General features: G+C 38.6%; 1 protein-coding gene and 1 long non-coding RNA gene across 5 annotated transcripts in view; one reads left to right on the top strand and one right to left on the bottom strand.

Moving 5' to 3' along the window:
* CTBP1 (C-terminal binding protein 1) overlaps window positions 1-27,016 on the top strand; it is a 221,240-nt gene that overhangs the window by 34,060 nt on the left and 160,164 nt on the right. For all 4 annotated transcript variants that reach the window (XM_052681396.1, XM_052681398.1, XM_052681397.1 and 1 more), the window contains exon 2: window positions 20,179-20,341. In XM_052681396.1, the coding sequence (XP_052537356.1) occupies window positions 20,284-20,341 (58 nt within the window). In that variant the 5' untranslated portion in view covers window positions 20,179-20,283. The remainder of the gene's footprint in view (window positions 1-20,178; window positions 20,342-27,016) is intronic.
* LOC128079856 (uncharacterized) overlaps window positions 1-27,016 on the bottom strand; it is a 237,109-nt gene that overhangs the window by 150,427 nt on the left and 59,666 nt on the right. The gene's annotated exons all lie outside the window — the stretch shown is intronic.

Below are 27,016 nucleotides of genomic sequence, written 5' to 3'. Positions count from 1 at the left end.
TGAGTATAAAGGTTGGAGGAGATGAATTCAGTGAATGCCAAAGTCACTGTAACTTTGTAACTGGTTGTTCCAAGTTATTCTGGAATTGAGAATTGTTTGTTCTAATTGAACTTTGGGAATAAAATAAGCAGCAGGTATGATACATTCAAACTCATTATATGGATCCTTTTAAAAGCAAACATTTTCAGAGTAAAAAAGCCTTCTGTGCCTTAAGTTGCAATATTCAGTAATAACCAACTTTCAGTATCCCCTGCAATTCTTTACATTTTCCCCTATTACTGGTTTCTTCCTGAGAATTTTCTGAACCAGCTGTGTTTATCCTGATTCTCTGCTCTTGCTATTTTCAGCTTCCCAATGTTAAAAGTTGCCTTCAGCTGTAATCTTTTTTTTATTATTATTTATTTAATAAAAATAAATTAATCTTTTGCTAAGTCTTCTCAAGTGTGTTTTTATGTGAGAAGTTTAGAAAAGTAATTTCCAAAGGCAGCAAGAGCAGCCAGTCTCTACAACTTTAAACAAAAAGGGTTTTTTAGGGTCGAGTTTTGATGGGAAGCCAAGCATTAGGCATGAGCTGATACTTGCTAGGGTACAGATGGTCTAGATTTCTCATCCTTCTAGCTCATCTATTGTGCTCCACTTTCAGCTGTAGAAACTGATGAGAAATTAATCTTGAACCTGTCTATTTCATGATCCTATTTTTAAAATTGCATTACAATATAGTAATGTCAGGGTGAGAACTGTCTAGATTAATTGCAGCATGTTCCTATTAATATTGTAGTTTTTACACTCAGTTATGTTTTGTATGGACTCTGAATTCCAGTTGTTTGACCATTTAAAAACTTAAAAGCCATCAGTGACATTACTGAAGGAAAGGCAATTTGCTGAAATTCATTACAGTCTTGCCTTTGTTTTTAATATCAGTTTTGTAATAGGACTGGAGAACTTCCCCACTAATCCTGTATTCATTATTTAAGCCTGCCTATTAGGCAGTGCAGCACCTCGGTTGTTCACATATTTCCATAATGGCTGTCCAGATGTATTTACAAGTTAATGCCTTAGTTTATAACCACACTGCCTGGTACTGAAGAGAGTAGCGTTTGTTCTTAAATCATTCCTGGGAGCGATATTTCTGTTCCTGAAAACAGTCCTGGTTGAAAAATGAAGCTTTTAAGGGAATTGCTCAGAGAAGGGAAGCAATGCTGTGAATAGGGCAAATAGAACGTTGACTTGAAAAGGAGCCGTGCAAGTTTGTAGTTTTGTTAAGAAACATTTTGTTTTCTGCCATGTGTCTGAGCAGCAGGTGTGAAAGCTGGGCACAGATACGTGTGAATCAGGGCAGAGCAGTGTCAAAACTAGAATGCCTGCAGATTTCAATAACGAGTAAGTTCTTCTGTAAGTACTTATTGCATAAACCCACCAAGCAATTCATGATGAAGATAAGTGGGGATTTATACCCTGTCTTATGCTCTTATGTATAAGCAGGCTACTTTACTTGTCAGTTGTTAACTTTTTAATTTAATAAATATCTTTAGCCTCCACTTAGACCATCGCAAACATAAGGCAAGGTAAGTTAGTTGAGAATCTCTCTATGTTCATTATTTCTCAATTTTTAATTAAAAATTATATCTTTCGGGTTGAACTTTAACAGTTCAACTCGTTTTTTTGTTCTTGAAGTTTGATTGACGCGATTGTTAGCCTTATTAATGCCTGTTGTCATCCCGCACTCAGATGTCTGTGCAAATGGGATGTGACCTGTACAAAGGCAGTGTGCAAGATTGGACTAGAAATATTTTATAACCCTATTAAATATTAACTTTTTATTGTATATGTTAGCTTTATTATGTAAATATTACTCAATTTTATTGGCAAATATCATTTCATAAAATAATATACTATCTAAACACGATGAAATTTGTTAGGTGGACATTCTTTTTTACTTTTAAGAGGTAATTATCTGTTCTTCCATTACATTCAGATAATAACTTCTGTTTCTGTAGAGCTCTAGTGCAAAGAGTATTATTAGAAATGTACAAAAGTGGAGAATGGGTAAAAACCAATCGTAGAAGTTTTCTTTCATTATGATCACTTCTGGTTTATGCAGCAGGATTTCTTGCTTTGATAGAAGTCAAGTTTGAAAGGATTAATTTTTGAAAATATGCTTCTAACTTGAAGTTCTCAGTGTTTGCCTTGATTTTCATGTGTGGTATAGAAGAGTTACTGGTAATGATGTTCACTTAGCTGTAATTATGTTGCATGTGGAAAGAAATGTTGCTGTAAAATAGTTTGATTCTTTTCTTAATTCACCCAGCAGGTTGACTGCTGAAGGCTTACCTTTAATTTTGTAATGAAATGCTAAAGTATCAGTAGTTGCTGTTGCTATGGAGGGGCTGAAAAGATGTATTTATTTCAATTCTATCTGTTTCATTTTGATGGAATGACACAAGGAGTTTCTTTGTAATTGAGGCTCCTGACAATAGTTCCTATAATTGGTTTTAGGCATGGCTTTTAGTATATAATGGGGGTCAGATATTGATCTCAGTAAAATAAAACTTTCAATGGGGATCATTATGTCATTTATTCTCTGTTGGCATCGGTGTAAGTTATTACTTAACTTGTCATTGTTATAGCCGAAATTTCCTTTGAAATCATTTACTGCTCTATGGGATTTTTAACTGCACTAATTAATATGATTATTAGTTACTTCCTAGTAATTAAATATCTAAGACGACTTTTGGGGATCTTTTGTCTTTGTCCATTAATCTGTCATTTACTGTAATAATATCCAAGATGTCAGTATAAATTCAACCTTTATAGACTCACTATTATAATTCATGCCATAACTATTCCGGTCTTTAGGATATGCAGTAGAAAGTATCTTAACTCCTGAGATCCAAATCTTCCCACCAGATCTATGGGCATCCTTTTCTCTTTCAGGGCTGTAAGATTTGTAATTGATTGTTCATTTTCTATTGCTTACATCTACGTTGGCAAATTTTGTTCTTTTAATAAGCAGTAGATAGAAGTGAATGGGTGACTTTCAGATTAATGGTCACTGCTTTGCTTCTTTCTGAACTCACTGGGTTTCAGCTGTTCACCTCTCCAGCTTAATGCAGAGGGTCAAAATGAGAGCATTGCAAATAGGCTGATGCCAAAACAGAAGTGAAGATGGAGCCAGCTGCTCTGTCACCAAGTCTGACCAAGGGATCTCCCAGAACTACAGAGATGGTGTGTTACAGCATTATGTAACACCCTGTACAAAGAAATCAGAATGAAATGTGTCAAGATGAATTTACTTTAAGAGGACACATTTTTCAGAGTTGATTGCCCAGCTTACTGATAAAAATACTTCATTTAAACTGCCAAGAAGCCTAACTTCTAAATGAAGTGAAATACCATTCACATTGAGCCTGTAAAAGTCTGAGTTCGCTATGTTTCCCTTCCAGAGGTCACATATCCCTAGTTTTAAAAGCAAAGAAATACTCCATAGTATTTTAGTGGTATTATCTCACTACTGTGAAATTTGTTTCATAGTAATACTTGAAGGGTTTGCACCCACTTGAACTTTTTCTGCAAGAAAAACTGAAGTAACTGTACCTTACAGTTAAAGATATATCATCAAGGTTGATTGCTTGCACTTTTTTCAAGGAATGTACATCTAATGGAAAGTGGCAGCTTATTTAGTCGTAGTATTTATGTTTTTAATTTAAAAAAGTCTGATTTGTTTAGAGTTCACAAATAGCAATGTAATTGCCAGCCCATAGAAGTACTTGCAAGTAGATTTCAGAGCATCAGGCTCATATAGGATTTAATGAGCGGTTGCATTTAATTTCATCTTTTCAGATGCATGACTTCAGTTTGCTGCAGTGCAATAACCTGTTTCTGTGTAGCCCACTTCTGCTTTTGCAGTCTGTGATATGGCAGTGAGCATTCCATGATGGCCGAAAGCTGCTTTGGACAGCCTGGGGCAACCTGAGGTGGCACTGAAGTCATAGAATCATAGAATCACAAGGTTGGAAATGACCTTCAAAATCATCTGGTCCAACCGTCCTCCCATCACCACTGCTACCACAAGCACTGAGCCGTACCTCGCAGCTCCTCATCCAGGTGCCTCTTGAGCACTGCCAGGAATGGCGACTCCACCACCTCCCTGTGCAGCCATTCCAGTGTCTGACCACTCAGAGAAAAAGTTTTTTCTTATGTCTAACCTAAACCTCCTCTGGTACAACTTGCAGCCGTTTCCTTGGGTCCTGTTTGTTGTCTGGGAGAAGAGGCCAAACCCCTCCTCATCACAGCCTCCCTTCAGAGGACACTACAACAGAGGAGAGATGAAAATCCATCTCAGCTGTGCAGAGAGATGTGTCCTATCTGAAGGAGAAAGAAGTTAATTTATCATTTGTATTGCAAAGCCAAATTTTGCTGAGGACCTCCAGTTTGTTCTGGAGAAAGGCTGATGGTGGATGTCCCTTCTGCCAACCAGAAGTAGCTGTAATGTCACCCCACGTCTCACTTGCTTTCCAAACATGGAGAGCTTCTCTGGAAGAAAGACCAGTGTGTGGGAGCTGAACTGAATGATCTCCACAGGTCTCTTCCAATCCCTACAGTTCTGTGTGTGATCTAAGCTTCTATAACTCTGCAGTGCACAGTTATAAAATGGATGTCCTTGAGCACTGCAATGCTTGCATGCTGTCAGTACTGAGAAGAGCCAGGATCTAGATCTTATTGAAACATCTGGCAGAAGAGGTTTTTTTTCAACCTGGAATTGTATTGATAATCTAGAATGGAAATTCTTGCACAAATGGACAAGCTTTATGAAATCTTTGGCCGTGCATTTTCTGTTTTTTTTTTTTTTTCTGATGAGTATTTTATTGGGAAATAATAGTTCACAATTAAGATCTTTTATTAACGAGTCAAGAACTGAATGAATGCCAGCAACAACTGAATCACTAATATTTTAGGCCATCTGTTGTAGAAGTCAGATCACTCAAAACTGAACATTTTACTCTCTTTATAGAGATAATTTTCATCTAGATCTTAACACAGAAAAGCTAAGAATCTCAGTCCAGATATGCAGTGTTGTCAGATAAAACGAAAGTGCATGTTGTACTTTTGGTCTATTTTAAGACTTAAATGAAAAACCATGCTTTGAAAAATTGTTTTTGAACTGTAATACAATTGCAGATATATTTGTCTTGCAGTGTCGAGCTCCTGATTTTATTTATTCAAGTGAAATACATTTACATTTTCAAATCTAATTATGCATAGGGAGATCTGTTCCTCAGTTATATTGAAACGATTTAGGAAAAGGTTGCTGCAGGGTCTTTATGTTTTGTGGGCCGTCTTTGAACTACTTCTGGAGAAATAATATGAGCAGACAAAGCCAGGTTAACATTTGCTTGCCTGTCGCTAATGGGAAACAGTGCACCACACATGTCTCATAACTGTTTAGTTGAAATAGTTTTGCCTAGTTAAAAATTCCTTTATGAATAATGAATCATAGAGATCATGGTGTTTATGACCAGCCCATAAAACATACTGTGTTGTTGTTTATATGTATGTAAATCCTACAGTCGTGTTGTAGACCTCTGCTTTAGATTTGTCTGCTTAAGTGTGTGTTAAAAACAAAGGCTTGTTTTATAGTTCTGTTGTCTTATTCAATGAAAAAAAACAGTAATTAATCAAAATAAGGATGAACTTGACTTCAGGTGAATGGAAAATGGCACTGAGAAGTGGATAGAAACAAGCTTAGTGATGTCATTGATGAGAAATGTGTTACTTCATGAAACTGCTTAATAAAGTTATGCAGAAATAATGCTAAAATAGCGTTCAACGTTTTTTGCAAACTAGGTGGATTAGGAAATAGAAGAACAGGTCTGTGTGCCTTTTGTGGAGGCAAAGCTGGATGCGTATCAGCTTTCAGTTGGAAAGCAAAAGTAGCTGAATGTGTTTGTGAGCTTCCTTCATGTTGCTTTCAGTCATGGATACTTTGTTACTGACCTCTTGACTGCCCGAAATCACCAGATGAAGTTAGTGAGGTAGTCTGGCCGATGTTTCTGTATAAAATACTTCAGAAAATGTACTGTGCCTCTCCCACAGGAGATGAAAAGAGAGTTCAGCTTTTGGTGATATTGCTGCTCTTGACACTGTAGGGCTTATTGACAGGTTTGTATCATTTCTTCTTCCTTTTTAGCAGGCTAAAAGCAGAATATGCCAGTGAGCAACTTTGAAGACTCAGCCTCTGCTCTGGTGGTTTTATGTTCTGAAGTTCCTTTTTGACTCAGGAGATCTGCTGGACGGCCTTTTTGCATTGCTGCAGTTCTGACTGTACACCAGATGCAGTTTAGTGAAGTTGCCATAACCTCTTCAGATGTAGGTGCCCCTAAGGATGCTCCTCTTATCTGGTATCTGTTGAGCTTGGAGGCATTTATGAGTGGCTCCAGTTAGTTTGGTTCAAAGGACAGTTCTTAGAAGTTGGGGATAGACAACGGAGAGGTCTCTGTAAAGGGGTTGTAGCTGTTCTTCCCTGCATGAAGTTGTAAGGTATTTCTTTCCTTCGTTCTGTGAAGCATCACAGTTAATTACTGTACAGACTGGAGAGAAAAAAGCTTATGTCTTAGTGAAAGTGTAGCACTAGCATCTCCTGGTGTGAGTTTGAGAAGGAACATTGGGATTGCCAATCTCCTCTGTTTGCTGAGAACAAAAGAATGTCATCTGGTTGTTTTGGTTTTGAAACCCAAGTATGTTAGTGGAGGTGCTAAGCGCAGATAAGGCATTTGGTGTCTGATTCTGAATCACATCCGTACAAGCTCCCTTATGTGCATGGGGAACCAGTATTTCACCCAGTTCTTACCACTTGTAATACAGAGATGTTGACCAGCTTGCTTTCCTTGGAGAGCTGAGTTGTTCCCGCAAGCAGTCTGCTGGGCTTTGGAGCTTTGTTCTCATAGCTAAAAGCTGTGAAGGAACAAGGAGCAGTAAGCAGTGGAGAGTTCAAGAATCACCTTGGGCAGGAAGCTGTGATTGGAAAAGAGAGGATGGCAAAATAGGGAAGCCCAGCTCCAAAAGCCGAGAGAATCATTATTCCAAGGACAAAAGAGAAGGTAGAGTTGCTATTTGCTGGCAGGATGTGGAAGAGGAATTGCAGGGCACCTTGTGGTGCCAGCCCTGCATGCTGAGATGAATATTTCAGCTCCTAAAATCTCTTCCATCTTTTTTTCTACTTCTGGTAGGGTGAATGGGTTTCTACTGTTTACTGCTTACTACTGTTTACTCTCTAGAAAAAGTTACAGGAACAATTTGATTGTATAAACGTAGACGCTTTGGGATGTTATAGATAGAAGATTATAGCTGAAGAAAAGGGGTGATTTCAAACTTGTTTTGACACCAACTTCATTTTTTTCCCCTCAGGGTGTGTTTTGTGATAATTTTCATCAGTTTTAAGTCCAGAGCAGTTCTTCCTGTCTAGTTGGTGAGCATATGGTGTCCGTTCTCGCTAGTTCAGAGCCACGTGATCAGTATTACACAGTCACCATATTTCAGCTTTCATGCCTTCTCTTACTGAGTTTGACTTCTGGTGGCATTTTGTTAAATGCTGTGATAGAAAACTTGCATTTTGAAAAAAATTGCAGCATCACCTCATTCTTGAGTCAGCAGTCATTCCTAAAAAGCGTTCTTCTGAGGAATTGTAGTCAATGCATACATACAGATACACGTTGAAAGCCAATACAAAAAGGCTGAATTAATAGCTTCGTTGCTTGCTGGGCCTCCTATATAGCATCACAATCACAATACTGACTTCAGCCAAGTGGCTGTAAGCCTGCTAAAAGCAAGATTCTGAAACCGAGAAACCAGAAATAACTTTTTTTTTCCAGTTATTTTTTCTTACTGTCTGCAGTTTGAATCACTGCGATTAATCTCTTAATTAAAAAGATGCATTACTTTATCCTTTCTTTAGGAAGCAGTTTGAATATTTTTCAAGTTATGTGTCATAGTAATCTTAACCATAAAAGAAAGCAGAGGTAACAGGTAGTGATTGACTTCAGGACTACGTTGGGCCTGAAATAAGGAAAATAAATGTGGGATGCAAAGTTTTCCCCATTGTGAAGGCAATGAAGGTAGTTTCCCAGAACAATGTTTTGCACACTGGTCCCTGTAGGTCAGACTTTGACTGTCAGAGCACCATTTATGAGAGGTATTTTTGAAGTAGTTGGGCCACAGAAGGTCTACAAACAAGTTAGGCTGCAGGTAATTAAAAGTAGCACAGTGAGAAGAAATCTGTTATTTTTAATCCTGGATGCAATTTTGTAGAACTCTATTTTTCCTGTTATCCTTTTCCTGATACCAGCAATCTATCATTTACTTCACATTACTGGAGGAGGAGCTCATAGTACACAAGAAATCAATGGGGAATTCATCTAATTTATCTAACTTTATTTTCTTGCTATACCTTTTAAGAAAATGTTGGCATTATGGCAGAATGTGCCTTGGAAAAAACTACAGGGTACTGCTGGCCTGCTGACAGATGGTCTTGTCACATCCTCAAGGCGATGCACGTCTGGCTTCTCTGAGGAGAATAAGACACTGAAGTGGTTTGAGGTTTTCTTGAAGCAGCACATCCAGTGTGCAGTGACAGTGTGCCCCCAGAGCTCTGTTACAGGGAGTCCTACAAGGACTAATTTTTATTTCAGCTATAATCATCTGTTGATGATGTTTGAACGAATGGCAGTGTTACTTCTCTTTTCTCACATCTAGGGTTTAATCCAGAATTTCTTGAGAAATGCTTCTTGAGAAATGCAAATTATTTGGTCTGTGTCTAGCTTTCAGTCTCTTTACAACTTTGCTCAGTGCTCTGCTTGGTACGTGAGAGAATATTATGGCTTTGACTTTGTCCTCAAGGCATAAAATATTCTGAGCTCAAGACAGTCTGAAATTTCTGGATGAGGCCTCTCCTTCAGCAGGAGGAGCATTCTAATTAAGCAAGAGGAGTTGATCTGCAAGTTAATAGGGGCTGAAAATTTTATTTTCAATGTAATGTAGGATTGAAATGAATTTCCATTAAACACTGTTATGGTCTTTCCTTTCCAGACCAGCTGCAAAGTGCACTTCTTGCTTGGTCTTTCTTCTGTAGCGAGATAGAAAAGAACATACATGCTCAAATAAAGAAACTAAGAATTCCCAGATAGGAGAGGGGATAAATTGTGAAAGTTGGTACTTATAGCAATTGATACAGAAATACACTGAGGTGCTGTGACAGATGTAGTTGCACTAAAGCCTTTTTGGAATAAAATACAATAGCTTGTTGCATTTGGATTTGTTTACTGCCAGTTTTTTTTATACACAATGTAGGAATCTTGAATCCTGATGTGCATATGAGGAAGCCTTCTGACATTAGGATCTTCCTAATACATTGCACAAAAAGGTAATTTGTTCATCCCCTTCTGCAGATACCAGAATTGTTTTACAGTAAAAATAAAGCAGTTTTGCACTGAAGTCAATCTGAAAGCACAAGCAAGTTGCTGCTCTGCAGCATTCGACAGCTCTCAAATGTGACTTCCGAATGTAAAGTAACAGAGTTCCTACATTTTTAAGGTCTTCTTTCTGGAGAGAGGCTGTATCTTGCAACTGTGTGTGAATAGAAGAGGGGAATTAAAGACCTGTACCTCCCCTGTTTCTCTGGGAAGGATGTTCTGTAGATTCTTTTAGTGAAGTAGCCTCTCCTGGCCCTGCTGTTCTCCTCCACCTTCCCAATGATGAATAAAAGAGAGAGCAGATGAGCATAAATGTTGAACATAGACAAAATGTAATTAATCAGGAAAATTGGTAGTGTATGCTAGCATTGGTTACAATATATTAGTATCGTGTACAATTGTCTGTCAGTCTCAGATGCATGAGGCCATCTAATTGCTCTTCTCATTTTTTGTTTCCCCTGACTTAATTGCTTAAAGGATACCAGGTCTTAGCCACTAGCATCAATCTTCTACATAAGCAATTCCTGTAATTGCGATAGGAGGTTGCTTATGGAATTTAGTAAGGTGTGAAAATACTCTTACTGTGATTGAGATGGGAGTGTAGGTAGCTGGAAATTCCTTAATGAGATGTCATGTCATGAGATGCTGATTGACACCAAAATGTATGGAAAAAATTACTAATCAAACAATTTCTCTTGTTGGGTGTGGAAGTTCTGACTGCAGGGAGCCCTTTAGTCTAGTAACCATTTCTTGATGATGAGAAAGCCATGCTGGGATGGAATTGGTAGTGGTATTTCTAGGTATTTTTCTGGAGTTCAGTGGGCGTTGGTTCTTCTGCTGAGTAGAGGAACGAAGAGTTTTCTTGTAGCTGTACCTTGACAATTGCAAACTGGTTCTGATCTACAAAACATGCACATGCTTTCCAGAAGAACTGTAGGGTAAGGTGCAAAGTTTGTAAAACATAACTTAAATCAAAAAGAGTAAAAGGGAGCTGTCAGTTATTAGTCTCTTCTTTTATTTTGCATTATCACTCATTGCTTGGTGATGTGGAAAGACACTTTTCCAACACCTAATATCAAACTTGAAAAGCATTTATTTTAATTCTTAATTTACCTATACCTGCTTGTTAAAGAAACTGAATTTTTTGACACCGCAGATTGCTGAAAGATTTATGTAGCAGTTGTGTAATTGTACTGATACCAGAAGTGTTGAAGAAATGTAGAGAATCTACTGGTGAGAGTTACTAATGATCCTGTGGAACTTTCTCAGTTCAGTATTTTCTCATTGCCAATTCATGGGAAATGAAGAGGAAATGCTCTTGATAATTGCCGTTTTGTTATTTTTAGGTGCTGGCCAGTGCCTCCCCATTAAAGTGGGAGAAGGCGATGGTTCAGTATTTGGACTGATTTAAAAGAAATAAATGTGAGTTATGTATCCTTATGCACAACGTTTACGAAAAAACAAAACAAAACCAAAACTATTTATATTACTTATGTGTTACTACAGCTGTAGTTTTACCAGGGGACCAAAGTAAGCAAGGGTTCACGCAGGCAAGTTTTTTTCCTAACCTGTTAAATTCTCACCTGACTGAAAGAGGCTTTGAACGAAGGATGTCAGTTGTATCTGATATAATGCTGCTCAAGTGTGCACTTTGAAAATGCAAGATGCTACGTCTTTACATGGAAAACTTTGCACTGTAAAGTTTGTAAAGGGGATAAAAAGGCCTGCTGTTGTGATAGCATTGATGGGCTGCTATTGCCGCAGGCCAGTGATCTGGGTAAATTAAAATGTGGCCTGTGGTGTACATGAATTGTATGTAGTGAGTAAAAACACACTTATTTCACTCAAATTATTGCTAGATGCGAAAAGCAATTCTGAAGAACTGAGATCTAGTAGTAGTATTTAAATATTGCTCAAACACTTTGTTGTTCAAGTGGAACGAAAAATATCCTAAAAATTGTCTTCCCCCATAGAGAGCATTTTTTTTCAGAGACATAGGCACACCTGGCTGTTTGTGCACCCAAATCCAGCATTCCAAGCTTTTTGGCAGGGGGAAAAAACAAAACAGATCCCACGGTTCGTCTTCTGAATGGACCTGGCTGGCCTCAGCTAACTTTCTGTCCTTAATGTCTTTTGGCATTATTTCCTACCCGCTTGCAGAATCTTTTCTGCTTTCCACTCTCTTCCACTGAACAGATGTGTTGCTTAAATCACCAGTTTTAATCTGCAAACCATGGGGCTGTCTGTGGGCTGCTGCTGCCAGGTGATCTGCGTTGGTGTCACGTGTGGAACATCCACGCAATCTGTGCGCCTGCCGCTCTGATGTGGGATTATGTCTGTTTTAGAGGGAAAAAATGAAGGCTCAATAAATCAATAAAAGGTTAAAAGTAATCTTTTGTCCCTGCTGGTTCCAATCCTTTCCAGCAATGGAGATCCATGAAATGCAACAGTAATTGTTTCCCTTCCCAGAGAATTCATTAACGGAGGCATTTCCCTTTTTATAGCCGTGAGCTGGGGCTAATTCTTCACGTCCTGTTATGCTTTCTCAGGTGCATTAAAACGTTGAATGTATTTAATAATTTTGAGTTTCTTACTCCAGTCACAGAAATGTTATGTTTTGAGTTATTTTCTGCAGTGGGCATTCAGCTGCTCCGCTGCTGTCTTTCACAGTCACTGTGGTTTTATTTTGCTCATTTACACGGCTCCTGTCCGGCTCTTTCATCCCTCTCTACAAAAGGGAGGGAGTCTGTCAGCTCTTCAGTCTGTGCAGAGAAATTGAGAAGAGATTGATCTTCTTTCAATGTAATTTTCTTTCATTTTAGACTTCAAAAAATATGAAAGCGCTTACTTTAACACTGATCTAACAACCTTCTCATTTGACATTTTTAAATGGTTTTCATCTGGGATTTGTAAAGTACTTTGTAAAACAGTATGTATCACAGTATCTGTGTGTGCTGGGATGTGCACTCGCGTGTTGCTTTACGTAGTCAGCAAGGGGTGAAATGAAGACTGTAAGGTTGGCTGCAGGTCCGGGGTCTGTGTATAAGAGGCAAAGTCAGGAATTGGGTGCATTATGAATTGGATACATAATTTCAGGAAGTCCATACAGTTTGAGTTAAGTGGGAGTTTATCAGCTTGCCGTTCTTTCTGAAGAAGCTGAGCACCTGATACGAGGCTTTTAGCAGTTCTGGCAGGTGGGAAGCATAGCAGTGCAAATGCTCAGTCGACAACAATTTTCCAACACTAAGAACATCTTTGGGATTCTACTAGAAATGTAGGTGTCTCAGTCAGGTAGCCTCTTATAATTCTGTAATACTGGTTTGAATCTCTGTGTGAAAGTGTTATTCATGACCCAGAAGTCTGAGTTAGCAGCGATGCTTCCCATCTGTCTGCAGTCACACACATGTGCAGTAATATGCTGTCAGAAGTAAGTAATTTTTGGCTTGTCGACAGATCCATAATTGAGAGAGGATGCTACTAAGGGGAAGAACAGCTTTGGGAAAAAACTTATGGTGAAGATAAATAACTCATAAAAAGCCTCTAATGACAGAATTACTATCACAACCTCCCGTTGTGACAGTAAACTACTGTTTTCACCGTATTCTTTTTCAACAATGCCATTTTATCATCTTATGCCCTAAGTTCAGCTGATTATTATTAAATGTTATGCTGTATCTTGGAAGACATTTTATTTAAAGACTTAAATAAATTTGATTAAAAACAGAGTAGTGAAAAAAAGATTATTTACACCCAACATTAAAAAATAGCCAATAGTAAGGTAAAAAATGGTAGCTTTGTTTTTAATGGTGTGCTGACTAGGTGTGTTCTTGGCCTTATTTGAAACCTTTATGTCAACAGGGGAAAAAAAAGTTCACTGGATATATTTAAAACTGCTGATGAAATAATAATTTTTTAAGAGAGGTAGAGGTGCCGCAGAGCAATCATGTTTGCTTTAATGAGCTGCACTCTCTGAAACTGTTCTCAAATTTTAGGCCAAATACAGAAGAAGAGTGAGCCATTCTCACAGGGTGGAGAGCTCCATCTGAAGAAAAGTAGCTTTGTTTGCACTAGGGATGAATAATCTGCTGACCCAAACCTCATGGTGCCAACTCCTTTCATCTTAGGGCCTGGGATATACCTGAGGTAAGGGTTCTCCTGCCCTGGATGCTGGTGGAACCGCTCTGGCAAGGCGATGCCTTGCTCTGGGGCCCACACACAGTACTCTGTGATTTGCTGTTGAGTTTAAGGAGGCCAGTGTCTGATGGGATCAGACTTTCTGGGACAATATCAAGGAGCTAAACCTCTGCTGCAAGAAGAAGCTGAAGTGTTGGCACCTGTGCAGAGTATGAGTGGTTCTTCTAGCCTCCAGGCACATGTGTAGGAAAGCAGTGGCTAGAACTCATAGCTAAACTGACAATTAAGCAAAAACAACTAGTTACAGTTGTCACTGTTGGATCAATTTACCGTGTATCATAGAGCCTTATCATTGAATGGCATTGAATGATTGGAAGAGATCTTAAAGTCCTTAGTTCTAACATCCTGCTGTGGACGGGGTTGCCACTCACCAGTTCAGGGTGCCCAGGGGCTATCCAACCTGAGCACCTCCGGGGATGGGCACCCACCCTATGTACTGTGGTGGGTCTACGCCACCGGCAATTCTTTAACCATCTTGATTTTCAGATTGATGATTCCATTAGTATCTTTTAGCCATAATCATACGGACACATTTCAGCTCTAAGAATGTAATGTGTGCCCATGTATCACAAGGGACCACAGGTCCTCATTGTCTCCAGCAGTGACTACAGGTGGAAATTTGAGGAAGTATCATGTTTGTTCTGATTTTACTCTTCATGAAAAGCTGCTCCTTTGGAAGCAGCTGTTAGATGCTGAGCTAAACGCTAATATAACACAGTGATTACTGTGTGGGAGAACAAAACAAGCATGCACTGATGATTTTCTTTTATTATTTTTCTGCTTATGGATTTTTGATCTGGGTTTGCATATTGGCCATCATTACTAGTGGACACTGAAGGGTTTTCCACAAATAACTAATTCCTTCTAAGAACCACTTGAAGTTTTGGCATCCTGGTGATACCAGATTTTCCAGTTTAATTGAATGCTCCATGAGAAAGCTTGTTTGTTTTTTTTTCTTCCGGTAGTCATTACGTGCTCCCTAGCTATTGAATTGAAGCACAGTGCATATCTTATATATGTTGTTATATTTTCATTTTCCATGCAGTTTTTTCTTCTCCAAGCTTTTCTTCAACCAAAGCGTTTCCTCTTCTCCTTTAAGCAAGCTCTCCCATGTCTCTGACCATACTTACTGCCTGTACTGGCACTTCTGGTTCTTCATCTTTTTTCATATAAAGGTAGCTGAGATTTAGGCAGCAGCATTATGATTGAGATTTTCAGCTTTTTGTGAGTAGAGTCCAACATTTCTTGGCATCTCCTTCAGTGATCTCCTCCCTCATGTGACAATTTCATTGATCTTGAAGCACTCTGTACAGTTTCTCTTAGATTGTACTGACATCTAATGGTAAGGCAAAGTGCCTTAGCCACACTTAATGGCAAGATAAATTGTCTGACAGTCAAGAATACTCATTTTTGCACGACTAGATGGAACAGCTTCCATTTTTGCAGAGGAAGTCTGATTTAATACTTTCTCTTCTGGCAGTGAATCTTGTTGTGTTCATTGGGCCATGCTTATTTCTAAATGTAGCTTAGACCTTTGTAAGAGTAGTTTTCAGTACATTGTAAATGCTGTGATGGTTTGATACTGCAGTAGTTCTGAGTGGAAGTCATGGCATCTCCATAGAGGCACAGCAGCAGGGCCAGCTGTCCTGCACTATTCCAGATAGGGCATCCAATGATGATGCAGCAGTTGGAGTATTGCCATGCTTTGAAGAAATGTGTGTGGTCTCTTTTTCTTTTCCTCCTATTTGAGGTTTCTCCAGACTATTTTTGTTTGTTGAGTTTGCTGTTTTTTACATGTCTAGTAGTAGGTATTGCTGAATACTTTTGAACTTCAGAAAGAAAAAAAAATGAGTTCAGTATTAATCTCATAGTTAAATTCCATGCGTAGGTGTAATACTCCATGGAACTTCAGTGAGACCGGAGTACCACCTAACTTTCATTCAGAAGTAGCATCCTCAGATCCAAGTTTTACTCTGCACAGAAGCAGTACTTGTGTTACTGGCAGTGGAAGTGTTGAGCGATGAATTGTAGAACTTTATTAAAAAAAAAAAAAAAGCAGAATGCTTTATTTTCCCTCTCTCAGAGCCCACATCTCCTTCCATGGCCTCAGAAAACTGATGCCTTTACTAAGCAAATTCATCTTAGCTCTTTATTTGAACATTAAGCTAATTTCTCTGACCTAGCCTCTTCCCATGTCCTTTTCCTTCCTGCTGTTTATAAACTGATACTGTACTCTCGTTTGCCAAATGTGAGGGACATTGTTAAGGAATAGAGAAATATTGGACAATATAGATGTACTTCCATTTCACGTTAACAGCATTGTACATTTTAAGTTGTCTTCAGTGTATGTCACTTACTGTCCTTTTCTGCCAGAAAGGAAAACCTGAAACTTGAAGCTTAATTTCTAAGGGACACCAATAATTAATTTAAGCACAGATTGTTGTAGGGCAATTAGTACTTCTCTGTGGGTGCTGCTTTGAATTAGGCTTGCAGAAAGACTTACGGCTTTGTGGAGAAGTGTGTAAAATGGATGTCAGGATGCTGTAACTGATAGTTTAAATCCGTACAGGTTTGGAGGTTTGTTTTTACCTGTGCAAACAGGGGGGAGCAGGGGGTGTGGTACAGAATCTGCTGTTTGGAATAGCAGAAGTTCTGCCATGAAGCCAGTGTAAGTTCTACAAGTCCTTCAGATTGTTTCACTGGTTAGACAGTCAAACAGCCACTCAAGAGAAAATCAAATAAATAATCATTAAAAAAAAAAAAGCAACCAAAGAAAACAACAGAAAACTATTGTCATATTGGTCATCCTGCTAAGGTGTTGTTCTGCATGGTGAGCAGCCTAAGGTGCTGTGAGCTGCCTGTTCTGCCATGAAGTCTTAGGTATGGTGGATCTTTATTATCTTGGGAACCTATTTATTCTCCAAAACAAACAGTTGCTGCAAAGTATGTGGTTATCTGGGATAATTTAAATATTTATAGCACGAGGAACACTTTCATTATTTACTTCTTAGTTCCAGGCTGTGCAGAGTGGCTATTTGAAGGCTTTTAGGTGTCATGGAAAATAGAGCTTTTATTGATTTGGATGGGAGAGAGAGAAGCAAAGCATTAGTCTGCTTGGGTTGTCTTGGAAACTTATTTAATTTATGAAGTCATAAGAAACTAACGGCAGTGGAACGTTGAAAATAAACTTCCCGCTTTTTTTGCTGTAGCTTTTTATACATTTGAAAGTCGACAGTAGAAAGAGAAAATAATTCAGTAACTTAATGTAGTTTCAGACCAAAGAACGTCCATTAGAGCAGTTAAATTGAATGAAGACAGAGATTCCTAAGGGTTACATGCAACTTCATGGCTTCGTTCTCAGTGTGTTAGTGATCTATCAGTCTGTAATTTCATTTCTGTTTTGGATTTCTTACACTTTATCAGCATATTTGGGTTAGTCTACAAATCCTTTTGTGTGAAGGAAGCTGATAGTGAGGCAGAGGTACAAGTCAGTCTTTTGCCTTGTCTAGCTGTGTGGGTCAAAGTCCATGCTCAGAAGAGCTTACACACAGTCTTTTTGTAAGTGGGCTCCTTACAGATTATGTGTGATGCAGGTCACTTTTTTTACTAGGCTTCCACCACTTAGTTTAAGTATAAAGACTGTTTGTTTCACCTAAAAGTTCTCCATGAAAGTGAAGCCAAGGAAGGTATCCCGCATTGCAACCTCTGGTGCTTGATGAGAGTTCTTTAGCAATTTGGAACTCATCTCATCCCAGGAGTGGGACTCGACAGTCCTTACAGATGTCTCTTAACTCAGGATATTCTGTGATTCTGTGATCTCAACCTACCAGCATGCGTGTAAGTAGCCTACTGGTTAGCTTTAAAAGTAAAATAATTTCTTAGTTTTCTTCTTTCTCATCATCTTTTTGCAGAGACCTCCTGGGTTTTGAATGGCTTGCTTTCAAATCTTCCCACTCACAGTTTTATGTTTGTCCTTTACTCCATCACCAATGCTGCCTTAAGTCAAAGTTGCTTTACTTACTTGAAATTCGCTTTTCAGCTTGTAGGATTTGTTTGCTCTGCTATAAAAATGTTGAAGATTCTCTTTACTTTTATTGTGATGTCTCAAAGAATAAATCTCATCCATTCTAGAGAGAGAGCTAAATGCTCCGGGCTATAATTGCCAGAGGCATATTCTCTTAAAAAAAAAATCTTCAAAGAGTAGGATCATTTGTTTAATTGGAAGAAAAGCTCTAATATTCTTTTCACTGATATATATTTAATCTCAAAATTGTGCTGCATAGACAGGTTCTGTACGCTGATATTTCAGATGGCTTTGTAGCTACCACTTGATGTGCAGTTAGACAACGTATATCAATATATATCCTGAGTTCATTTGGATTCTCATTTAGTTATAATATTGAAGTGTGCTCTTAAGTACTTCTTGGTGTTTTTTTTGCTCTGAGTTTTAATTCATTTGGCAATGGGCTTGTATTTTTAGTGAATTTCTCAAATACAGTTATTCATGTTGTGGTTTAGTAATTGCAGTAACTAACGCTCCGTAATTATAACGTTTTTGTTTTGCTGGGAAATGCTTGCCATATCATCATCTTCTTTTTGGATTAGAACATGAAATATAATAAAATTGTAGGAGGGTTACATTTAGCCCTATGTTAATATGTTAATTTAGTTTTTGTTCACACGTTTTTTTTTGAAACTTACAACATCTTGGTATGGATAAAAAAAACCAAACAGGTTTTTAAACAAAGCTACTTGATTTATACGGCACACTTTGAAGCTACTGTAGATGGATAGAAAACAGCTGGTGGCACTTCCAGTGGTAGGTCAGTAGTTACAGATGGGCTGCTTTTTTACAGCTGTCAGCCAGCTTTGTATGTAGAATGACTACGGTGGAAAAATCTTTGGCTGAATGAATAAACAAAACTGAGTACAAGGAGGACAGAAGGCATGTATGTTTCTACAAGACAGGAAATTAAATTAGCTATAAAAATTTAAACCTAGATTAGCATTAGAAACATTCAGTATATTCTGGTTTCTGTTTCTTGTCCTCTTTTTTTAAAATTCTTCTTCTGTTGTCTATCGAGGGAGGTAGGTTGTAAAGCAGAGGTAATAGGCAAATAAATGCTAGTTTAGGATTGACACGAGTTTGGCACGTTGGCTGAAGGAAAGGCAGGTAGCTACGGCTAGTTTTAAAAGGCATTTAACTGTGTTAGATTTGGTGTCATGCTTGTGTAATCTTCAAGCCACGTTCAATACTGAAGGATGTGGTATTTTGCAGGAATAATCAATGTGGGGAATTATAACAGAAAAATTAATATATGGCAGTGTTTTGTTTTTCAGCATTATTCATCAATTTCTTCTGTCATTATGATTATGTTCAGCTGTAGTCAGACATTGTGCAGAACATTAGAACAGTCTTGAATTTGAGCATAAAGGAAAAGGTGGAGGGAGAATGGAGGGGAGGATAAAGTTGAATAAAGCGATAAAAGCATGATGAAAATTGCACATTACCTCCATCTTCAAATGAAAATAAACACAGAGAGGAGCGTTGTTTAAAAATCCAAAAGCAGCAAGCAGAATACGGCTGGAAGAAGATAGCTATTTTAATGCAAATGTGCAGTACTTCATGTTCAAAATATTTTTCTTCATCACTTCACCTCAAGAGCATGAGTCTTTGTAAGATGTTGATGAAATGTGCATGTGTTTGTTTGGAGAAAAAATTAGCATCTAGAAAGAAACAAGGAGATTTCTACGTTCGATCACTTTCAAGGCCATGTAATGTTCACTACTGATATTGAAGGCTCTTGGGCAGGAATAAAAGGAAAGGGGGAAATGGATTATTTGGCTCAGTTTATATGCACCATGCTTGTAATACGAGCGTGGTTCTCAGTGCCCACTGAAATCCTTGCGAGGGACAGATGCAGTGCTCTTGTTATGCTTTTGCAAGGATCTCAATAGCTTTAGCTGTTCACTTGCTCCTGTGTGTTTTATTTACAATCTACCATTTTGATGAGAATCTTGTGGAGGGATGTTTCTCCTCTCCCCACCCCCTTCCTGCAGGCTGTGTGTTGTGCTACCCTTCTGCTGTCTTGCCCAGCTACACGGGATCTGAAAAGTGCTTAGTTGTGTGTGCTGCCAAAGAGCTTGCTTAGTCATGCATGAAGCTGTTTTAAATACCATTTGCTTGATATAGATGTCGGCAGTCTGTGTTGTCACTGGGCTGCACATCTTCAGTTACATGTTTCTTTTCTTCTTCTTTCCCAGTGTCAAGTTCTAATTTATTTTAACATCAAAATCTTTGCAGTTAAGCATGGGAGGAGTGTTTTCTTGATTGCTGTGTTATGATGCGAAAGAATGATGCGTTCCTATGGGGAAGCTTATTGTGAAATCTCAGGTGGCCAAGTATGTTTAGGAACTTGGAATGTTTTTTTTCTTTTTTTTTTAATGCATATATAGGGCACTATTTTTGGGCGGGGTGAAAAAAAACCAATCTTTATGAAATCTGTCTTTCTATTCACAGGTGAAAAAAACAAAGTTTATAAAAGGCAGAAAACATTTCTGATTTGTGGCTGACTTGAAGTCCATCATCAAACTGTGTGGAGACGTTCTCTGAGCTTCCCCTCTTATGTCTCTCATGGACAAACACAAAGTGAAGCGGCAACGGCTGGATCGCATCTTTGAAGGTTGGATATTTCAATTTCTAAGGTTTCATTCATTTAGTGGATTATAAATATTTCTGGAGGTTGGAACTCTGCTCGTTTGGTCATTCCGTGTATTTTTTTAATTGAGTTGCTTTTCCTGTCGAAATTCTGTTAACTTTGTAGAGGTGTTGGTTTTGATGAATAAAAGCAAAGTGTGGGAGCTCCGTCCTGTTGTCCAATTCCGTTTCCTTTCAGCTCAGCATTTTACAACATTCTGCCAAGACGTTGTGAAAGTTTGTGGGTTTATATAAAATAACAACCACAAAAGGATAAGGAGACCACATAATCCTCTCTAGGGTCTTTATCTACAGATATGCTTCATATAGATTGATTTAAGAGCCTGTATCTGGTCTTAGTGAGCAAATGGAAAAGAAAATAAAGAAAAAAAAATCTCAGAAGACCCCAAACTTAATGAATGTTAATAAAAATACTGAGAACTTGTGAAAGGAGTGGAATCACTTGCGTCAGTCAATTAATCTTGAATCACAATTGTCTGAATTGTTCCTGGTATTCTTTGTTTTCTTTTAGATTTGATGTGAAAACAGGTTGAGGAATAAGTTGTATTATTTTGAACAATGCACATGAATGATTGAGGCTACATGATTTTTTATACTAAATGTTTGTTTCTTCTTGAAAGGGATCTATCAGTTTCTTTACCAAACCCATTTTGGTACAACTGGAGTAAGTGTACAGACTGCTGGATGTGTAGTCTTTGCATCTTGCCTAATACTGAAGAAATAAACTGCATTTGAAGCGTTTGCTTCTCTCGGCATTAGTCATGAGACATTTCTCTAGCAGCTGTGTTTGGTGTAAGCAGTCACTGACAGCTTGCTTGTATCCTCCTTTTTCCCCCCCCTTTCTTTGTGTCAATATGAGTGTACCCATATAATGAGTTAGGCTGGAAGAGGACCAATACTAAAAATGAAATATTCTGTTTGTGAATTTTCCATCTAGCTGAATTCCTCAGTCCAGGTCACAGCTGATTCAAGAGTTGCATTGAAGGGACAGTTGGAAAGGAGGAGTGAGGGGCACAGGGACAATTCCCCCCGACAAAGCCAGAGAAAGGCATTTCATCAGAGTATCAGAGGGTACAATTTCATATGTGATGTAGTCTCAACAAAAAGTGGCTAAGGTCACCCCAAGTACTTGATTTAAATCAGTCTTATGTTGCTACTTGACTGATTGGCCAAGTGGTCAGCTTTATCTGCTCATGAAGAATTGGAGAGCTGGCTGTTGAGGGTGGGAAACTGGGAAGGATGTCCCTCCTTCTGGGCAATTCAGTAGGATCAGCTGGAAGTCATCTATGGGTGAGATGCTGCAGTGCTTTGTGCTGTTCATCCTTTGGTCCCTGGTCTAGAGTCTCTGTGTCTGACCCCACAAGAAAACTTAAAGGTATATATTCAACTTTCTTTTTATTTTATTATTTATTTCTTTTTTGCCTATTTTAATGTGAGCTGAATTAGCAAACCATGAGGAGGCGGAAGTGAGAGGGGACAGAGAAACCTGTCCCTTCTGGTGGCACCCACAGCTGAACTGAACTCCACCCTCCTGTTAAGATCATTATAGTCATCAGTTGGATGACTTAAGAGAAATTAGTTGTGATGATGTGGCAAAGAATGCTGTAAGGGGTGGAGGTGGCAGACCGTTAGGCCCTGTGACTGTATAAAGCAGCAGCAGCTTCCCTCAGGCTGTGTGTTCACATGTTGTGACACTGTTTAATCACAGCCATTTGTGTGGCTTGTTTTCCCAGCCTTGCACAATTCACTGCATCCTACTGGTAGAATCTATCTGTGCAGCCATGCATTGTAGGGAATTGATGCAGTTGAAAAATAAAGCAGGAACAAAGTTTTTTAGCCACTTTGACTTCCTAATCCCATTTAAATGCTGTTTTGGAACAGCAGAGTAGGAAGACTAGGAGGAGGGTGAACAAGAGAAGAGGGGAAGAAAAAATGGATATGGAAAAATGCTTAAAGTGTTCTGGTTACAGGAATTCAATTTGGCTCTGTAAAATGTCAGATCTGTATTCTGCTCCTGAGAGTCTGTGCGTTCAAATTTCCAAATGTTCTTAGAGGTTTATAAACATCTCTCTGGCTGATGTTGTTAGATCAGTATCCATGCCAGTGTGTAACGTAGGATAAAAATGAGGGGGCTGGTTTGTTTTTAGAAAAGCTGTTCTCTATATGTGGTCCTGTTCAGGTTGAAAAATCAGAGTTCTCTGCCTGTACTTCCTAGACACAACCTAAATATTTTATATTTTAGGAGGATGCGTAATGTTTTTTTAAAGCTCAGGAAACTTAATGAGCTGTACAGCTATTAAAGGTGGCTTATCTTCTCTGTCAGCTTTTTTTTGTTCAGCAGTTCCCGTACAGCTTTCTTCTTTCTCAACCTTTTGGCTCAGAAAGGAATTATTTTTAAGATGCATTTCATTGCAAGCTCACTAAAAGCAGGTAGTGGCGGTTTACTAATTACTGCTGCTGCTGTTTATATGTGTATTTTAAAATAGTTTAACATAAAAACTTGTGATGAGCAGACGTTCATGTGTTATTGCATCTATAAAGAGATGCCAGCAGTGTTGTGACGCACCACATTTCATTACTGTTTGTCTCACTGCTTAAGGGGGGTGATAGTGAGTTGAAATGCAGTTCCTAAAAATTGAATGGTGTGGGTCTGATTCCCAAAATGAGATTTTTTGCGCTGTGAACATGTGCACAGGGCTGCACACAGCTTGTTCTGTGCAGTTAATGGATAGCCAGAAACGCTCCTGTGTTACAGGGCTGTGTATGCTGAGTGCTCTGCCAGTTGAACTGTTTTCCAATGGCTTTCTGCAATTTGCACACTCACTTACAGTAACGAATCATGCAAATTAAGCAACAAATTGAATAGGCAGCACTGGATTTACTGTTATCCCAAGTTAACGATGGACTGGGAGTGCTACTGCTAAATTTCACTTAATACTCAGCGGAGAAAAAAATCTGACCCTATTACTCTGGGAGCAATTAGTTCTCTTTTAATGTAGTTGTGTAAGAAATTTTTGTCTCCGAGGTACCTATGATTCCCTTCAGTGGTTTCTTAAATATGAAATTGAATATTTGCCTTTCATCCTGAAGCTATTTTCAGGGCTTTTTTTTCCTCTTATTTGAACAGTGTGCCATGTTCTTGCATGTGTTGTCTCCAAAAGGTGCTATTCAACTGTGCTCTGTCCTCCCTGCTTTTATAGTTCTATATACTGGCATTACTTAAATAATGGCAGTCAGACTGTCCCTTGAAGAAGCCAGATACAAAACTGTGGTTTTCAGCTTCCACTGGTAGCTGTGAAGTCTGCTTTGGCATAACAGCATGGTCCTGGACAGACTGAGATGCTAATATTAGACTTGTTCACAGTCAATAAAGTAGCTTTTAGGCTTCTTCTCTTGCAGAAAAATAGTAACAAGGCATGTGAAAGATGTTAGTTATTAGTTACTGATTATATATAGTTATTAGTTACTGATTATATTGTTCTTTGTCCCCCTCTCCAGTGAAGCTGATGATTGCAAAGCATAATTATAGCAGTATACATTTGGCAGAACAGTTGGAAGTGTCACAGTGCAAAAATAAAATGTGTTCATTTTCTGAGTAATCTGAAAAAATCTGAATGTTTCTGGCATTTTGAAATGTTGTTATCTCTAATTAAGGTATTATTGCACTTCGCATTGTAACAGATCTGTAAACAATGCTGTGTATTTGCTTATATTCTCAAAATCCTTAATTAAGTGTGTGCATATTTTACCGACCGTTGCTTGGAAGTTACCTTGGGGATGTGTGACCTGGTGGTTTGCTAGGAGCTAACAGATGAGGTAGGAAAGCAATGGGAGGTGGCTGCAGCGTGAGGACAGTTCTGCTACATCTGAATCTTCTGTGAACAAGGCTTGGCAAACGTAATGCAGTGAGTGTTCTCTGAACAGAGTGCTTTGTAAAATATATTGTATGTGTTGGTTGGCACCTCTGCTTTCAGTGTGTTTCTGAGCTTTAGGAATCAAAGGTATCGTTGGACCTGGGAGGTGAAAGAGGTTTCCTTCTATTTTGTCTTGTTTGGTGACATGAGTATTAGTGATTAAACAACTACAGCACAGCACTGGAAATGTAGCTGCAAAATTGTGAGATTGATTTTTCTGGTTCGATAGCTTGAAACAGAAAAAATTATTTGCAGACACCAGGTACATAGAGAAAATACCAATGGTGCATGTCCAGCGGGTCTGTGAAGACCCTGCATTACCCCCTACAGATATGACGTGGTTTTCTAGTTCAGATTTTGGAAGAAAAAAGACATCCTTGCACATCCAAAGCTTCTCAGCAATCCTTATGAGCCTTTTTCTTTTCTCTGAAGCATTGGTATACAGCTTAACAGCTTTCTGCACAGGTTGCCTCTTCCTTTAAGTGCCCAGAAGAAAGCTTGGAATGTGTTATAGTGGTTTTAACAGCGTGGCTTTATTACCTAAGGAAAGAGGAAGAGTTGAATGGGGCTCCTAAATTGAAAAAGAAATTGCATATTAATGGCATGTGTTTCTGAAACTTCAGATAAAATCTCTCATCCTTTGCTCTTATGAAGGATGGCCTTTATTCAGGGAAGTCTGATTACTGGCAAGTAACTGAACATTGTGATCTTTAAAGGACAGAAAAGTGCATGATAAAGGAGTAGTTTCTTTTCAAGGATGCAGACGAGGTTTTCTGTCCCTATCAGAAAAGATGTGTTCTTAAAGCACCTCTTTCTGTTTGTGCTGCTGTACAGTATGAGATCTGGTAGGATGCATCTTTCCTTCATAGTTGATGTGGTGCATTGATGACTCCAGGTATGAACAGAACCTTGTTTTTGTTCCATATTTCTGAACAAGTCTTGAAATACAGAGTGACCAAAAATTTTAAAGCTTCATTCTGATTCCAGATTTTTCTTGTGCTTGTAGCAGAGAGCCTAACTTCTTACCATGTGAAAGCAGCAGGTTGCCAAATGGCACACAGTACACCATGACCACTGCTGACGGGCATGACCACATGCCCATCTGGTGTACCTGAGCTGTGACTTTGCTCACTGCAGTTGTGAAATTGGGCAGTTTTCTGGGTATGAATGACAGCAGTGGCCTGCCTGGCCAGGGTTCTGCCTGTATGGAAAGGAATTTTGCTGAAGCTGGTGTGTAGTGCGTATCTTAATCTGTAAAGAAAAGGAAAGAGGAATGAATGTTCCAAGGTGTTGAGTACTCTTCAGCACTTTCTTACATAAGTGTATACTGCAGGTGTTGTTTTCTTTGGAAAGCTAGCTATAAATCTTCTTAACCAATATCCAGATTTGAAGATGTTCATGGTTGACTTGCTGCAGGTATTGGAGAACAAAGGGAAGTAATACAACTGCAGACCTTTGTACATCACACAGCACTTTATATGCTTTTCTTTATGCGTTCTGCTCAGAGTGCCAGGCCATACTGAACAGCCCGCTTAAAAGGAGAATGATGGGATGCTTCGCTGCTTCTTGTCTCTTCACAGACTCCAGAAGAAAGCTTACTGAAGGATTAGGGCAGCAGAGGGAGCTAAAAGATTCCTAATATTTTATTGTTTGTTGTTTCCCAAATGAAAGCTGCTCTGTCATGAAGTACCAATTAACCTTCACCAAAAATGAGCTTTTCGAGCCCAAAGTGCCTTTAGCAAATAAATAAGGACTTTGAACTGGAGAAAATTCCCTATTTCCTTAGCAATCTGGTAGAAATTAAATGAGGAATCAGGTAGTAACAGCTAGCAAAACCTTTCTGCGGGAATAGCCATCAAAGCTTTCAGCTGTAACTAATGAAAGCGTGTAAGCAAGCAGAGATGTCTATGAATAACACAAGCAGAATATTCTATGAATAACCCAAGTTACTTTCAGATTTTAGTGTCTTGAAGGAAAAATGTGTATGTTCTTGTTCATCACCAGAGGGTGTTCAGAACAATTGATCTGTTTTTATGTGTTCTGCATGTAAGAACTTTGAAAATACTTCTGTGAGCTTGAAATAGAGAGGTAACATGTTTAACCTTTATATGAGTGTTGTCTTCAAGGAGCAGGAGGGAGTTCTATGGACTAAGAAATCAATGAACTGAAAAAGATGCTACCATGAATAGCCATATAAGAAGCTTGTCTGTGACTGTTTGTATACCTGTGTATTTGGGATATGTTCATCCCAGTGCAAACCCATCCCTTCTGTTGGAACAGCTAGAATTGAACTACTTGTGGACAGGCTCAGGTTGCCTTTTTATTCTTCATACTCAGTATTTATTTGGGAAGGTTGTTGGTGTTCTTTTGGATTGCTGCTGCAACTTGCCTTTGTAATTCAGTCTTCATTATGTGGTACCCAAACAGCTTTTGAATTTGCATGCACTTAAGCTTTAGCAATGCTACAAAGGTGTTACTGGTAACAGTGCAAACTGTATGGAAAGAAATTAACTTAAAAGCCCATTCTGCCCTAAATGATGCTGAACAGTAGCTGCTAATGAAAAGCATTATCTTAACAAGAAAACATGGGTGGAGGGTATGGGGAGAGGGGAATTCTAGAGGAAATTTTTAAATTTTACTAAAAATAATGTCACTGATCTTAAATTTTGATTTTTTTTTTTTAAAGAAAAGCTGTGTTTTTGCTGTGCCCAGCATTACATATTCCA

This window comes from Tympanuchus pallidicinctus, unplaced genomic scaffold (genome assembly GCF_026119805.1).
Source record: "Tympanuchus pallidicinctus isolate F22 unplaced genomic scaffold, pur_lepc_1.0 scaffold2, whole genome shotgun sequence".
Taxonomy (NCBI): domain Eukaryota; kingdom Metazoa; phylum Chordata; class Aves; order Galliformes; family Phasianidae; genus Tympanuchus; species Tympanuchus pallidicinctus.
The sequence above is the reverse complement of the archived record's forward strand: the minus strand, read 5'-3'. Positions and strand labels throughout refer to the sequence as shown.